At 44.0% G+C, this 15,569-nt stretch overlaps 1 protein-coding gene across 3 annotated transcripts in view; it reads right to left on the bottom strand.

Annotated features, from left to right (window-relative positions):
* Positions 1-589: 589 nt before the first annotated feature.
* The window catches only part of LATS2 (large tumor suppressor kinase 2), a 77,464-nt gene continuing 62,484 nt past the window's right edge, over positions 590-15,569 (bottom strand). For all 3 annotated transcript variants that reach the window (XM_087814410.1, XM_087814411.1, XM_016203537.2), the window contains 6 exons: positions 15,061-15,193; positions 11,899-13,178; positions 10,390-10,972; positions 9,064-9,246; positions 6,242-6,348; positions 590-2,892 (listed from right to left, as the gene is read on the bottom strand). In XM_087814410.1, coding sequence (XP_087670536.1) covers positions 2,398-2,892; positions 6,242-6,348; positions 9,064-9,246; positions 10,390-10,972; positions 11,899-13,178; positions 15,061-15,193 — 2,781 coding nt within the window. In that variant the 3' untranslated portion in view covers positions 590-2,397. The remainder of the gene's footprint in view (positions 2,893-6,241; positions 6,349-9,063; positions 9,247-10,389; positions 10,973-11,898; positions 13,179-15,060; positions 15,194-15,569) is intronic.

Below are 15,569 nucleotides of genomic sequence, written 5' to 3'. Positions count from 1 at the left end.
CAATATGGTTTATCCCTTTGCGGTAGTATTAAATTTGGACATGGGTGTCGTACTGGTCGGAATTAATTTCCATTGAAAGAGCAGTGATACATAACATGCAAGATTATGAAGGATAAACAAGATTTATGAACTGATACATGAATGGAGTTAAGATTCGTACGGTTCCTTGCTGTGGTGGCTGAGAGGAGACATACGACCAGAACGGTAAAAAAGCTTTGGTGGCTGAGAGTAGACAAACGACCGCAAAGGGTTATAATAGTAAAAGACCAGAAAAGGTGAAATGTCCATTGATATAGTACTGGTCTTATTGTAATAGATCCTCATGATGGAATATTACACAGTAATAATAACAGGTGAAGAATTTCTTCATGTGTTGATATAGATTGCGAAGAAAACAGATGCAGGAAAATAAGCATAATTCTCCCATTTGTGTAAAAGAGGCAAAAAAGTATACACATATTTTCTAGTGCCATGTATGCATAAAGTGTCATTTCTCTAAGGATACACAAAGCACTAATTTTAACGGTCTGATAGACACACTGACAAAAGTAAGAACTTACATATTCCAATAACACATGACACCAAGGGGTTTGTATTCAAAATTTTAATAATAAATTGTGCCAGTAGAAGCTTTTCAAAGGCAATGATATATCAATAAATAATAGTTAAATTGAGTTCCTGAGAAAGAACCTACCACATAAAAGTGTGTCAGAGCGCTTGTAAATAACAACATGGCATTACTGTAAAGTAGCGGAAATACTGACAGTCATGGTACAAGCACAGCACATGTCGAGATTGCCATTCATACAAAATGTAAACCAGTACACAAAAATCTTTTCTTTATAGTTTAGACATTGATAAACTTATAAGTGTTGTTGCCTAGATATATACTAAATAATTAATACATTATGCTAAAAAAGTCAAGGAAAAATGTGTGGAATAATATAAGGAAAATATGATACATCGGATTCTTAAAAAGCAAAAGAGAACTGAACGTTTTATTCAAATATAAATCACTTTAAATAGGATTCATACTAGTTTGAAATAAGGAATATTTTGTACGTTTATCTATGTTGTTATATATACATCTATACATCTAAGAAAATATGTATGGCTTAATTTTTTTTTATTCCAATGTCACTTTGAATAATCGTTGTTTTACAAAGATGAGGAAAGTGTATTTTTAAAACCAAGTTAAGACTGACACTTCAAAGCACACCAAAAAAAAAAAAAGCCGAGATTACTAAATTTCACCATGGTAAGATCACAGCTGTCTCAGACAGCGAGAGAAATAGCATCAGGCAGACCTCTTGAGGGGGGCCCACCTGGTGGCAGTAGGGTGGCAGCTATTGGATTCCACACATCAGCTACACCAAGAACGAGAGAGCAGACTGGTGAAACAGAGTTCCATGATTAACTTCAAACTTTTTGGCATAGCTAAATTAATCCCTTTAGATGTACACAAGTTTAGTATATGATGAATGCTTAAGTTTAGCCCCCGAAGAATCCAACCATACCCAAGACGCACACACAGAAAGTCACTTCTCAGTTACACACCTACGTTTAACAAAATAGTAAGGGATACAATCACAGTGAAGTCACCCATATGGCATGTCATCGCACACTGTCTACAACGCCTCATTTATAGATACTGTATAAAAACATCCTCACAGAACCCGCTGTGAATGGCAAGACACGGTCATTTATAATAGAAGACCCAGCTCATGCAACACTCTCTACACACCAGACATCAGAAATTACATCAACAGAGTCATGTTGCTCACACTGTCTATGATACTATAATATGCAAAAAAAAAAAAAAAAGCAGCTTTTAACATATCACAATTTTGAAATGCAGGAAAAAATATAAAAACAAAAACCATTGTGTGAATAAAATGGTATCAGTAACATGAAACAGTGTTATCTTTTTTTAATGTTATTGCACAGAGATTTCTTATCACGTTTTTCAGTTTTAATTTCTTTTCATAAATGTAAGTGCTGTGATAAAATACAAATGTATAAAATGACAGCAGCATGATTTGTCAGAGTTAATCCCTATAATTTAGTAAGAAAAAATGACTATAAACAAAATAAGTGCTCTTTTTAAACTGTACTAAATTTTTAAAAAATTGTTTCAATGCAGTGAAGGTCCTCAAAGGCCAATTCAAAGCCATGTTGACACCCATCCCCCTTATCAACCAGAATCTAGAAATGAAGATATGCTAGACTAGAGTTTTTTAAAAAGCATTTTTGTTTGTTTTGGGTTTTTTTGGTGAAGATCAAAATTTCAAGTGAAGTAATCAATGATTAACTGTTGATAACAAAGCTGCCCTGAACTGTCCACCAGATCTTTTAAGGAACCAGCCCTGGGCACCTGGGTGTCAGTGCCAAGTCTGTCTACACATATACTGGTTTGCAACCTTCAGTCTGATCCACCAGATTGGAATTTTCCAAATCGGAGTTCTCAGCTTGTGACACCTCTGCTCCTGAAGGCTTTGGGCACCTGAAGGGGTAGCCATTGTCATCAAAGAACCTTCGGAAGGTAAATTCATAAAATGCGTGCTCAGGGTGCTTGTTATTTGGGGAGGTGAGTGTGTCCCAGGCCTTGGTACTGTCTTCACTAGCATCGTTCCAAGGGCTTTCTTCATCTACTGGGTCAAAATTTGAGGTGTCCATGGGGTGGCTGATCTTGGGAATGTAGGGGGCCGGCTGCTTCCGAATGTCACTAGAGAAATCAATGGTGATGAAGAATGGGTGGGCTTTCAGGTCGTCAGCCCCGTTCCTCCCCAGCCGGTGGTCAGCAGCACAACAGAGTTTAGTGATGAGGTCCCGGGCCTCAGGGCTCAGCTTGACCTGGGCTGGAATGTGGAGTGTGTTTTCCCAGTTTATCACCTCAAGAGACAATAGAACCAAAGTTTTAGTTTCTCCAAACATCTCAAGGCCTATATGGGCAGTTCTGAGACAATATGTGATGATGTGACTTTTAAATAATTTTAGTTTTGTGACAGGAGAAAAGTCAGGATAGACTCAGAAGCTATGGCTGTGGATCTGAGCAGCTATAGAAGGTCAGTGTTCTAGTTTGGGGCACATAGCCTGAGGCCTAGGATGCTAAAGCCAAATCGGACCAAGAGAGACTTATTTTTCTTCTATCAGAAAGACTGGTTAGCAAAAGAATTTTGTGCTTTCCACAAAAATGAAGAGACTGATCCTCTCTGAGTCATTTCCTTAGCTATGGCAACAGATTTCTGTTTAACCATCATGGTTCTCACTCAATACTTATTATGGCCAAGAGATGGCCAGCCTGGGTTTTGTAATTTAAAAAGCAACCTCACGGAGAATAATAAAGCTGACCTACCCTGTGGCCTTGGCCTCCTATTCCTGATACTCAACTGCACACACCGGCCATCTAAATGTTCAGTAAATACATTTGTCATAGAGGTGTGTCTCCAGTGAGGAAAAGAGCTAAGAGACTTTTTCATACCTCAAATCAGGATAAAACAAGGCCAACATAACTGGCTATTGCATGGGTAACTGAGCATCAGGTGAGGCATGGAGGCAGGTGGGTGTGTGGGTGGGAGGGTTGGTTTAAACCTTAGTGGTTTTAGTAGAGCTAAAACTATAAAACTCCTAGAAGAAAACACAGGGGAAAATCTTTATGACATCGGATTTGGAAATGACTTCTTGGATATGACACCAAAAGCACAGGCAACAAAAGAAAAATATATAAATTGGACTTTATAAAAATTTAAAACTTTTGTTCATCAAAGAACACTGCTAAAAGAATGAAAAGGCAACCCACAGAACGGAAGACTATATTTGCAAAACATGTATCTTATAAGGAGTTAATATCCAAAATATATAAAGAATTTCTACAACTCAACAACAACAAAAATAACCTGATTAAAAAAGGGCAAAGGACTTGAACAGACATTTCTTCAAAGAAGACATACAGCCTGGCCGTTGTGGCTCAGTGGTTGAGCATCAACCTGTGAACCAGTAGATCACCATTTTATTTCCAGTCAGGGCACATGCCTAGGTTTCTGGCTCAACCCCCAGTCAGGGGCGTGCAGGAGGCAGCCGATCGATGATTCCCTCTCATCATTGATGTTTCTATCTCTCTCTCTCTCCCTTCCGCTCTGAAACCAATAAAGATATATATATATATATATATATATATATATATATATATATATAAAGAGAAGACATACAAATGTCCATCCAGTAAGCACTTGAAAAGAGGCTCAACACCACTAATCACTAGGGAAATACAAATCAAAACCACAATGAGATATCAATTCACTAGGATGAATTGAAGCCACCATTAGGATGGCTACTATAAAAACGGGGGGGGGGGGGAGAAGTGTTGGTGAGGATGTGGAGAAAATGGAACCCTCATTCTCTGCTGGTGGGAATGTAAAATGGTGCAGCCACTGTGGGAAACAGTATGAAGAGTTAAACAGAACTACCACATGACCCAGCAATTCTACTTCTGGGTATACAGTCAAAAGAACTGAAAGCAGGACTCAAACAAATTCTTGTATACACACTCATGTTCACAGCATCATTATCCATAATAACCAAATAAGGTAGAAACACACCAAGTTTCCATTGCTGGATGATGGATAAACAAAATGTGGTCTACATGCACAACAGAATATTATTCCACCTTAAAAAGGAAGGAAATTCTTCCACATGTGACAAAATGGATGACCTTTGAATACATTATGCTCAGCAAAATAAACCATTCAGAAAAGGGCAAACAGCGTATATCTGAGGGACCCAGAGCAATCAACGTCACAGAGACAGAAAGTAGAAGAGAGGTTACAGGGGTTGGGGGAGGGGGAATGGGCAGTTATTGTTCAACGGGTAGTTTCTATTTGGGGTGATGAAAATGTCTGGAAATACAATGGTGACAGTTGCACAACACTGTGAATGTACTTACTGCCACTGAACTGCATGCACACTTAAAAATAGTTAAACTGGTAAGTTTTATCGCAATAGAAACTGGGTTATGATTATGCAGGCAAATTAGTGAGTGGTTTAGCTATTCAGTGAGGACGCAGATAATGCCAGCTTCTAACTTCATTGTTACTGGTGTGAAACCAAGTCTTAATTTAGGGTCCTTCCAACTAACGGACTATATTTTTTTTTATCCACACTTGAGGATATTTTTTCCATTGCTTTTCAGAGAGAGTGGAAAGGAGAGAGAGAGAGAGAGAGAGAGAGAGAGAAACATCGATGTGAGAGAGACACATCAATTGGTTGCCTCCCGCACACACCCCGACTGGGGCCAGGGATCAAGCCCGTAACCCACGTACATGTGCCCTTGGCTAGAATCAAATCTGGGACCCTTCAGTCCGCAGGCCTAACCACCGAGCCAAACCATCCAGGGCAAAGGGACTATTAGTTTAGGAGTCTACCATGAACTCCAGGGCATATAAATTCTTTCTAGAATTTTTGGTAAACATGTATCAGTGGGTAAGTGCACTGTATGAGAAATCCCAAAGATTTCATCAGATTCTCAATTCAATCTTTCTTAAGTAATCAAATGATTTATGTCAGAGAATAAATGACCATCACTCTAAAACTAATTATTTAGTTATATCAAGTGAATATTAGGAATATGCATACCTAGCCTAACCTCATAGCTGATAATTTGCAAACAGTAATGATATAACATTCAAATAAAGAAAGTGACTTCTTTAGCGATAGTTTATAAAGCTTTCTGTTATTGCACAGTGGGCAGTGGCAGTAAAGACTAGATCTCACCAAGCCTACCGCTTCTCTTTATTCTCACCTGGAAATACCAAGATAGCAGGTGAACAATGGTTCAAGTAAAATTTCAGACACACATATACTGTATTTCAAAACTCAGGTTTAGCCCTGGCTGGTGGCTCAATTGGTTGGAGTGTCATCCCGTACACCAAAACGTTGTGGGTTCAGTCCTCAGTCAGGGCAAGTACTGGAGGCAACTGATCAATGTTTCTCTCTCTCCTCGCCTTCCTCTCTTTCTAAAATCAATAACATATCCTCGGGAGAAGATAAAAAAACAAAAACAAAAACAAAAACTCAGGTGTAACTCTGGGGCTTTACTTATTAAAAAAAATTTTCAAGATATGTAATAACAATAATACTTTAAAAACTCCCATATGTACAACTGAGATTCCTACACCACTCAGAATAAAAGGTGAGAAAACCATGTGTGTTTGCAGCAAGCAGATGCATATTTCCCCTTTGTTACCTTCAGTTGGGTCTCCGTGGGAGTGGGGGCCAGAAAGGGTGGCTGCCCCACCAGCATCTCGAAGAGAATCACTCCAACACTCCACCAGTCACAGAGCTGAGTGTACCCTGAAAGACAAGGCCACATTCAATTCCAGCATGGGCACGTTCTCTTCTCAGAGAACTGTACGAATCCTCGTTTTACTTTGCTGCCATGTGGGGAAACATGTTTGAGCAGCACGTTACATTAAAGAAAACCACCCTACACAAAATGCATCTTCTTGCTTGTGTGGCTCAGAATAAAGGCTGGAGAGGGCACATGCTGGGGTGGTAGCAGTCTTCATGTGGGGAGGAGGATGCTCACTTGCCCTTTTTCTTATTTTGAGTCACTGGTGTGCGGTAAACACAGGATGCTTTTGTAATAAGACCTTAATTTTAAAAGATTAGTGTTGTTCTGGCTGGGTTGCTGCATTGGTTAGAGCATTGTCCTAATACGCCAAGATTGCGGGTTCGATCCCCAGTCAGGGCACATACAGGAATCAACCAATGAATGCAGAAATAAGTGGAACAACAAATAGATGGTTCTCTCTCTCTCTCTTTCCCTTCCTCTCTCTCAAGTCAATAAATTAAAAAAAAATTACTGTTGTTACTAGTGATACTAACCAGAATTTTAAGTTCTTAAAGAACAAACAGACACAAATTAAAATAGTTGTAACCACAAAACAGGAAGTGTTAAGACCTGTAAACACTGTAAGCCCTCAAGTCCAGTCATGAGGGCTTCCTGGTGGGGCTTTCCTGGGAGGTTTAGAGAAAGTCAAAGAATATGGAGAAGAGGAAAAGGAAAGGGAGCACTCTGGCAAAGGGAACAACTGTCACTAAAGACACGATCTCTGTACAAGGCACTAACCAGCCAGGCTCTTCCTGACAATGCTCCCAAGATAGAGCTGAGGCAGGACATCCTGCAGCTCAGTCACAGCCAGCCCCAAGGAGGCTGAAGGAGGCTGAACAGCAGGTTCATTTTTTCTGATTCTCTCCCACTTTTCTTCCAAAGCTTCATGTCCCAGTCTTAGCCATGCTCCAGTCTTGATGTCACCTAATCCTTGCTAAGCGTGAATTGGGCTCTAAACCTGCTGGCAGTACTACCAGTTTAGTTCCTTCAGACTCCTTGGTACCCTCCATCCCACTCCTTTCTGCCCATCTGGCACTGGAGCTGCAGAGTGACCCCACCCCTGGTTTCTGGACAGTGTACATGCTGGATACTGAAGAGGGGCTGCAGGGGAAAGACAGAATGCCATTCCCCACAGCCTGGCACTCATTCCTCCAACACTGAGGTCGTGACTGGGCAGCAAGGTTATTGTTATAGATGTGGCTCTGAGTGGTTAATTAATTTGCCTTGGATTACCACAGCTAACAAAGAAAACTCAGACTTGAACAGAGTCTGGGTGGCTGCAAAGACTTGAAACAACACATGTGAAAAGAAAGGCCACCAATCCTGGATTTATTGCACAGACTCAGGTCAATACTGGAAGATTCCTTTGGTGTTCAGTTAGATGTCATATTTGATGGAACAGAGCATCATCCAGGACCAATTTTATTTAGCACCTATAGTTTTCTGCACACTACTGTCCCCAAATGTGACTTCTAGACTAGAAGAGAGAACTGGAGGAATACAACAGTTGTCTTCTGTCATACTCAATAACCAGCTGGAGAGGGAACAACCCAGCTCAAAATTTAGGCAGGAAACTTTGGCACATATATACAATGGAATATTACATGGCCACAAAAAAGAACAAAATCTGCCCTAGCTGTTTGGCGCAGTAGCTAGAGCATCGGCTAGTGGGCTGAAGGGTCCCAGGTTCGATTCTGACTAAGTGCAACCAATCGATATGTCTCTCTCACATCAGTATTTCTCTCTCTGACCTTCCACTCTCTCTGAAAAGCAATGGAAAAAATATTCTCAGGTGAGGATTGAAAAAAAAATGAATGAAATCTTACCATTTGCAACAGCATGGGTGAACCTGGAGGGTATTATGCTAAGTGAAATAAGTCAGTCATAGACAAATAACTTATGGTTTCACTTATATGTGGAATCTAAAAAACAATATAAACAAACAAAACAGAAACAGACTCACAGATACAGAGAACAGACTTAGGGCTGCCAGAAGGGAGGCAGGTTGGGGGACTGGGTCAAAAAGATGAAGGGATTAAGAACTACAAATTGGCAGTTACAAAATAGTCACAGGGATATAAAGTACAGCATAGGGAATATAGTCAATAATATTGTAATAACTATGTACAGTGCCAGATGGGTACTTGAAATATCAGGGGGACCACTCTGTAAAGTATGATTGTCTAACCACTATGCTATACACCTAAAACTAATACAAAATAATATTGAACATGAACTGTAATTGATAAAAATAAAATTTTAAAATTTTAAAAAATGAATGTTACAGCTAGAGCCTGGAAATGTCTGGCTTAGGCAGACTGAATAGTGTCCCTGTGACCCTGAGAGTTGTTTCCATCATATGACTGTCAAACCAGTTCTGGAATGATTCTCTTAGGTTCCAGGTAGAGACCCCACACCCCCATCCAATCTCTCACTTCCCAAAGAATGAGTGAGCAAAGACAGGCCTAAAGATGCATGTCTTCCATCACCCTGGGAGCAAATGGAAGTGACACACGCTTCTATGGGTACACAGTTATGGTGGGAATATTCAGGGTCTTAGAAAGCTGGGGCTGGAGACTCTCAGAGGTCCTCTGGCTCCACAGTTCTGGAGTCAAGATGGCCTCTAGCTGGGCAGGAGCGTGGAACACCAGAGAAGAGTGCCCAAGGCAACCCACCTTTTCGGAGGAGCACTTCCGGGGCAATGTAATTTGGGGTCCCAACCAGGGAGTGAGCCAGACACCTCTGATGCTGTTTCCTGGCTCTCTGCTCCAGGGTCTTCAGCCTGTCTCCACAACGACAATTAGATACATCATCCCAGAGGTCACCGGGCTCCATGCTGTCCTGTCTGATGTGGCTCCCTTTTTCACCAGAAATCAGGGAAGGGAAAGAAGGGGATACAAAACAAAGTAAGTTTTCACTATTCAACAAAGCAGTAGCTTCAAACCAAAGAGTTAATTAAATTCAGCTCCTGACACACTGAGAGAAAGAACCCTGCCCAGCTGCTCAGCAGGGCAGCCTGCGGTCCTGGATCTGAGACCTTGTGTGAGGTGAACATGGCACCACAGCAGAAACAACTGTAGTATGGTGACAGCAGCTGCAGGCTGTGCTGAGGCTTAGATAATTGAGGGAACCATCACTCTGCACCCTTCTCACGCCAATCGCGACAAGATGTGCTTTAAGATTAGCAGAAAAGTCCAGCACCGCGTGGCTCAGCGATTGAGCGTCGGCTTAGGATCTAGGAGATCACGGTTCGATTTCTGGTCAGGGCACATGGTGGATTACGGGCTCGTGCAGGAGGCAGCCAATCAATGACTCTCTCATCATTGATGTTTCTCTCTCTCTCCCTCTTCCTTCCTCTCTCTGAAATCAAAAAAGATTGGGAGAAAAAAAAAAAAAAGATTAGCACACAAAAGCATAAGAGGATTTGAAAAATGTGATTAAAAAATGACTAAAATGCCAGAAAGTGGGAATAAATTAAATGACTTAGGATTAGTTTTAAGTTAAAAAATAGAAGCCTGAGCTATGGTATTAAAATAACTACTTCAAGAATCTGAGCCATAAATATTGGCCAGCTGTTTTTGATTTTTCCAAACAGCAGAACTATAGGAGCTGGAGATAAACTATGATCATACCTATATCCATACCTACACCTACAGACACTACAGATACTGCAGATACTGCAGAGAGATTCAGGTCGGCTGTACAAGGACTCCTGGGGGAGCTGTAAAGCTTACTTTTTAAGGCTTATGTTAATAGAGCAGAGTGGTGGCCCCATGACACCTCAGAACCTATTGTTCTAAAAATATCATAGTAAAACTTAAATCCACTCACAAATATCATACTACGTCTTTAGGGAGAAAAGGATATCACCAAATTATAAACTAATGAATTGACAGATAATTTCACAATGATTAGGAGCCACCAGGGTGGGAAACGGTTCCCTTAAATGGCTCAGTTGTGTCCAGATGTGTAAAGTGGGTGTGGTATGCCTAAGGCAGTACCTTTCTGGTAGTACTTGGAGTTGTGAGTCCACCTGAATCCAGTGCAGAGACCAAAATCTGTCAGTTTGATGTGACCATCAACATCTATCAAAATGTTGTCTGGCTTGATGTCTCGGTGGATAAAGCCCATCTTGTGGACACTCTCAATGGCCAGAGTCAACTCTGCGATGTAGAAGCGGGCCAGGTGCTCGGGGAAGACCTCCATCCGGATGAGCAGGCTCATCATATCGCCCCCAGGGATGTAGTCCATCACAAAGTACAGGCTGTCCTTGTCTTGGAAGGAATAGTAGAGTTTGACCACCCACTCATTGTCCGCCTCAGCCAGGATGTCCCTCTCAGCCTTGACGTGGGCCACCTGATTCCGGTTCAAGACGTCCTTCTTCCTCAGGGTCTTCATGGCATATAGGGCGTGAGTGTCCACTTTACACGCCAGGCACACTTCCCCAAAGGCACCGATCCCCAGGGTTTTGATTTTCACAAACATGGACTTGTCCATCTTGGCCCTCTTTAGCCTGTTGTAATTAGACTCCTTCTGGTAGAGGATCTTCCTCATCTGCTCCTGCTCAGCCTCACAGAGTCCGGCCTGCGCAGAAGGAAAATAAGGGTCACATCAGAGGAACCCAAACAGGAAATGACTGGCGGGAGATGTCCTAGAACTGAGAGGACCCTGACTTGATCTACAGGAATGAGAAGATAGGAGAATGCGTACAATATACTCCAAGCAAGAGAACAATCCATTTTGTTCTTTATATCCATATACAGACACAAATCCAGAATTCAAAGGGAAGACAAAATAGTTCTCTCTCTGGGTGCCTTTATGCCCTTAAAAACTAAAGGAAACCTCTATGAACAAAAGTCTGTGGAAAGGGGACTACAGAATTCCTGGAACTCTAAGAGCAACCTAGTATTTTAATAAAAGCTCAGGGAAAATGAGAAAACAGAAACAAAACGAAACAATCAATGAAAATGGGAGCACAAAGAAATTAAGCACAAATTTTATTTTTAGAATTTGAAATTATTGGTTTGTGTGATTTAAATTTACTGTAACATTTAATTTAAATAATTTCATTAATTACCTTCTCTAGCAGTTTAGTGTCAAGAAAGGTCTCTTTAAATTATAGGCTTAAAGAAAGGATAAATGAATCCCTACTAGATATATTTTTCTTTACAAAGCCCACTATTTCAATTCATAAAACCTCAAACTTTGTTTCTACTCTTCCCAAAGTGTTTTGTTACTAGTTAGTAAAACTTAATGAACTTTGCTAATGAATAAAAATACAAAAAAACTCATTCAGTAATTTTCCCATTGGCACATGGTGTACAGCCATAGCTGATCCCTGCAGTCCAGCAAAGGGACGCTGGAACACCTGTAATTTCTCCAGGTCCTCCCCTCAGAACCAGACAAGGGCCATGAGATGACTGGTTGGTACCAAAATGCATAAAACAGAAAGAAAAGGGATCCTACAGCGATTCCTGTTAGAGCTTAAGAAGACTGAAAGGAGAGATTACTCTGGCCATCTCCTGCTCCAGCTGCAGCCTGCGGTTGACCTTCTGCTGGTAGGTCTTGATGACATTTTCCACGTGCTGTTCCATGAAGAACTTGAACGCATAGGGTGAGTAGCTCTTGATTCGAGACTCTCTCTTCTCCTCATCGCGGCTGTTTTTTCGAACTGGAACGGGAGATGTCTGGATCATCTTCTTATCCTTCCCGGCTCGGTCTGCCTTGGTGCCTTTGTGGCCCCTGTCCGGGGGCTCAGAGGGAGCGCCCCGCAGCCGCTGCTCCACCCCTGCACACAAGCAGTCCACGTCCACCTGCTCCGCTGCACTCCGCAGCAGCAGGTGCTTGGGGTAGGGTGGGGGTGGGCACCTCACGTCCACGTCCCGCGGGTAGGGGCCCGCGCCCACCAAGGGCGGGGGCTGCTCATCAGTGGAGTCGTGCCCCTCGGGCCCCGGAGCGGCTGTGGGCACCCAGGCTGGATGGGAGGGCCCCACGGCTGTCTGTGGCTCCGGCCGAAGCACACGCACACTCTTCACTGGGTGCAGAATGTGTGCCGCCGTAACCGCCGTGATAGTGTTGGGGGAAGCTACGGCCACGGGCTGCTGGTGGTTGTTGAAGGAGCTGCTTCTGCTGGGGACAGGGCCCTCAGGCCGGAATACCACCTGCTTTTGCAGAGAGTCCCGCCGGGCCAGAGTGGGCACCGACCACGGCTGGATGGGGGTGCTGCCGGCCTCGTACACGTCCACATTGAGGCTGCTCCTGGAGGGGGCCAGCAGGCTCTGTGGGGGTACCATCACATGCACCTGAGGGGCCTGTTTGTGGTGTGGATGCGGCATGTACAAACCTGCTGTGGCCCCCACTGCCTGGAAGGTGTGGTTGGCCCCTGGCTGCCCACCTGGGCCCTTGGCAGCCAGACTGGCATACCCCGCAGTGTCCGGCGACACCTTGTTCTGGAAGGAAGGGCTGCGCTGCACGCCGTAGCCCAGGGTCTCCCCGGGCACCAGCAGGTGCGGCCTGTAGTGTGGGCCCTGCAGCGGGAGGCCTTGGCCCCCAGGCCCTGCCATGGGGAAGTTCATCCCGGCAGCCTCCATACTTGCAGAGTAGCCCTTGGGCTGGTGCTGGGGGCCACCAGGCGCACTGTGGGGACTGACGCTGGCAAAGAGAAAGTCCATGTACTGCCGGGGCACCTCCTCATCGTAGACCCCGCTCATCCGATGGTAGGGAGGGAAGGGATCTCCTACTCCTTCAAAGCTTGGCCTCCGTGGCACAGAGGTGGATGCCAAGCTCTTTCCTGCAGAAGAATGAATGAACAGAAGTGGCATTAGAGATATCTGTCCAGCAGGTTCTGGCACTTTCAGTCTCTTCCATGTCTGAAGGCACTCGGGCAAGGCCGAACTCTGCTGGGGCAGATCTGGGCTACCTCTGGGTCAAAAGGTCTGCCTTCCCCACAGAGAGCCCTCACAGGAACCTCTGGCAAAGCCAAGACCCTCTAATAGCCACCACATCAGGCAGAAGTCACAGCCAAACACTGCTGTTTCCTGCACCACTGAACACACACCAAAGGCCAATGCAGAAGAAAATCCCCACAGACCATGGCCCTGCGGTTCCCTGTGAACTGTGCTCTGAGACAAGATCAGAGAGGCTAAGCACCTGGGCATGGGCAGCCAGTGGGGTACCATGTAAGGAAACTCCTGTCAAGAAGAAAACATGAGCCTGGCTGGAGTAGCTCAGAAGTTGAGCATCGACCTATGATCCAGGAGATCACGGTTCGATTCCTGGTCAGGGCACATGCCTGGGTTGCGGGCTCCATCCCCAGTAGGGGGCATACAGGAGGCAGCCAATCAATGACTCTCTCTTATCACCGATGTTTCTCTCTCCCTCCCTCTCCCTTCCTCTCTCTGAAATCAATAAAGATATAGTTTGTGTTTTTTTAAAAAAGGAAAAAAAGTGAGTTTGTGTTCCCTTAACAGCAAAGATACAGCTTACAAAGTCTGTACAATTCTCACTCCACAAAACAAGGGAAACTTCTTTGCTAAGTATCATGAGTCCCTATCACACTCAGGGGCTTCAGGCACCAGAAACCTGTCCTATCTGCTCCATCCTGGAAGAGGACTATCCATTGACAGCCAGGGAAGCAGAGTGTTTGCTGCTGGAGCCTCTGGCCTCCCCAGCACCACCACCCTCTTCCACTGGGCATTGGCTCTCAGTGTGAGAAATGGTGTGTTTTAGAATCAATGAAATAAACCTCCCTTTTGAAAGATCCCTCCATAGGCCTAAGAGATAGTAAAAATAACATTTTTATTCTCACTCTAATTTTTATTTTTTTAATATATTTTTATTGATTTCACAGAGAGGAAAGGAAGGGGAGAGAGAGAGAGAGAAACATCAATGATGAGAGAGTCATTGATCGAGCCCACAACTCAGGCATGTGCTCTGACCGGGAATCGAACCCTGATCACCTGGATCCTAGGTCGATGCTAAACCGCTGAGCCACGCCTGGCCCGGCAAAATATATCTTTATTGATTTCAGAGAGAGGAAAGGAGAGGGAGAGAGAGAGATAGAAACATCAATGATGAGAGAGTCATTGATCAAGCCCGTAACCTGGGCATGTGCCCTGACCGGGAATCAAACCCCGATCCCCTGGATCCCAGGTCAACGTTCAACGGCTGAGCCACGCCCGGCCAGGCTTCTCACTCTAATTTTAATATCCAATGAATTTTTTAATCCTTTATAAAACAAAACAAGTACCCTGCCCCCTGTAGGAAGTACCACAGGTTATTTCAAATGGGGGGCACCCAGATAGGTCCCATGATCTACCACTTCTGCCCCCACCCCCAACAGGACCCGAATGTCAAAGCACGACAGGCTTGGCTCACCCATTACGGGCATGTGGGAATGTGCCCAGAGGCAATCTGCTGACCAAGGCCACAATGGACCTCTTGTTTGTGTTTTTATTTTTAAATTTATCTTTATTGTTGAAAGTATTACAGATGTTTCCCATTTTTCCCCCCACTGACCCTCTCCACCCGCTCCCACCCCCTCCCTAGGCCTTCACCTCACTATTGTCTGTGTTCATGGGCCTTGCATATATGTTTTTTGGTTAATCACTTCCTGCCCCCCCCTTTTGTGTTTTTAAATCACAAACCATCTTCACACACAGGCCGCAGCTCACCTGGGGAGGTCTGCTTGATGACCCGCACGATCTGCTCTTTCCTCGGGTCCAGGTAGCCCATCTTGCTGATGTAGTCCAGGGCAGCTTCAATACTTCTGCTGCCCGTCTGCTTTAGTGCTCGGCCTGCCATCTCCTGCAGGAAGCACATGGTCATCTAAAAGCCACTAGGGACTTTCATTCCCTCCCGGCTCCTGACTGTTGTGACACTCACTTCCCTGTGACAATGGGGGTGCTACAGATAAGTCTCAGAATGGGCACAGTTGGCTACATGTCCTCAGGTGCCTGATAAGAGTCTAATTTATACTAAACCATAGACTGTTTAGCATGTGTCAAGACATACAAGAATTTTGATGGTGTACCTGAAAGAACCTTAAATTCTGTTTCTTCTTAGAAAACTTTGAAGATAAACCTAAACCTAGAACAGTATACTGTGAAGAATGGTGGGGAGTCAGAGAACCTTGCTGTGACCTAGCCCACCCCCAGGCTGACTCTAGGAGAGGGGCATCTGC

The sequence above is a fragment of the Miniopterus natalensis genome, chromosome 2, assembly GCF_054644295.1.
Source record: "Miniopterus natalensis isolate mMinNat1 chromosome 2, mMinNat1.hap1, whole genome shotgun sequence".
NCBI lineage: Eukaryota > Metazoa > Chordata > Mammalia > Chiroptera > Miniopteridae > Miniopterus > Miniopterus natalensis.
The sequence above is the reverse complement of the archived record's forward strand: the minus strand, read 5'-3'. Positions and strand labels throughout refer to the sequence as shown.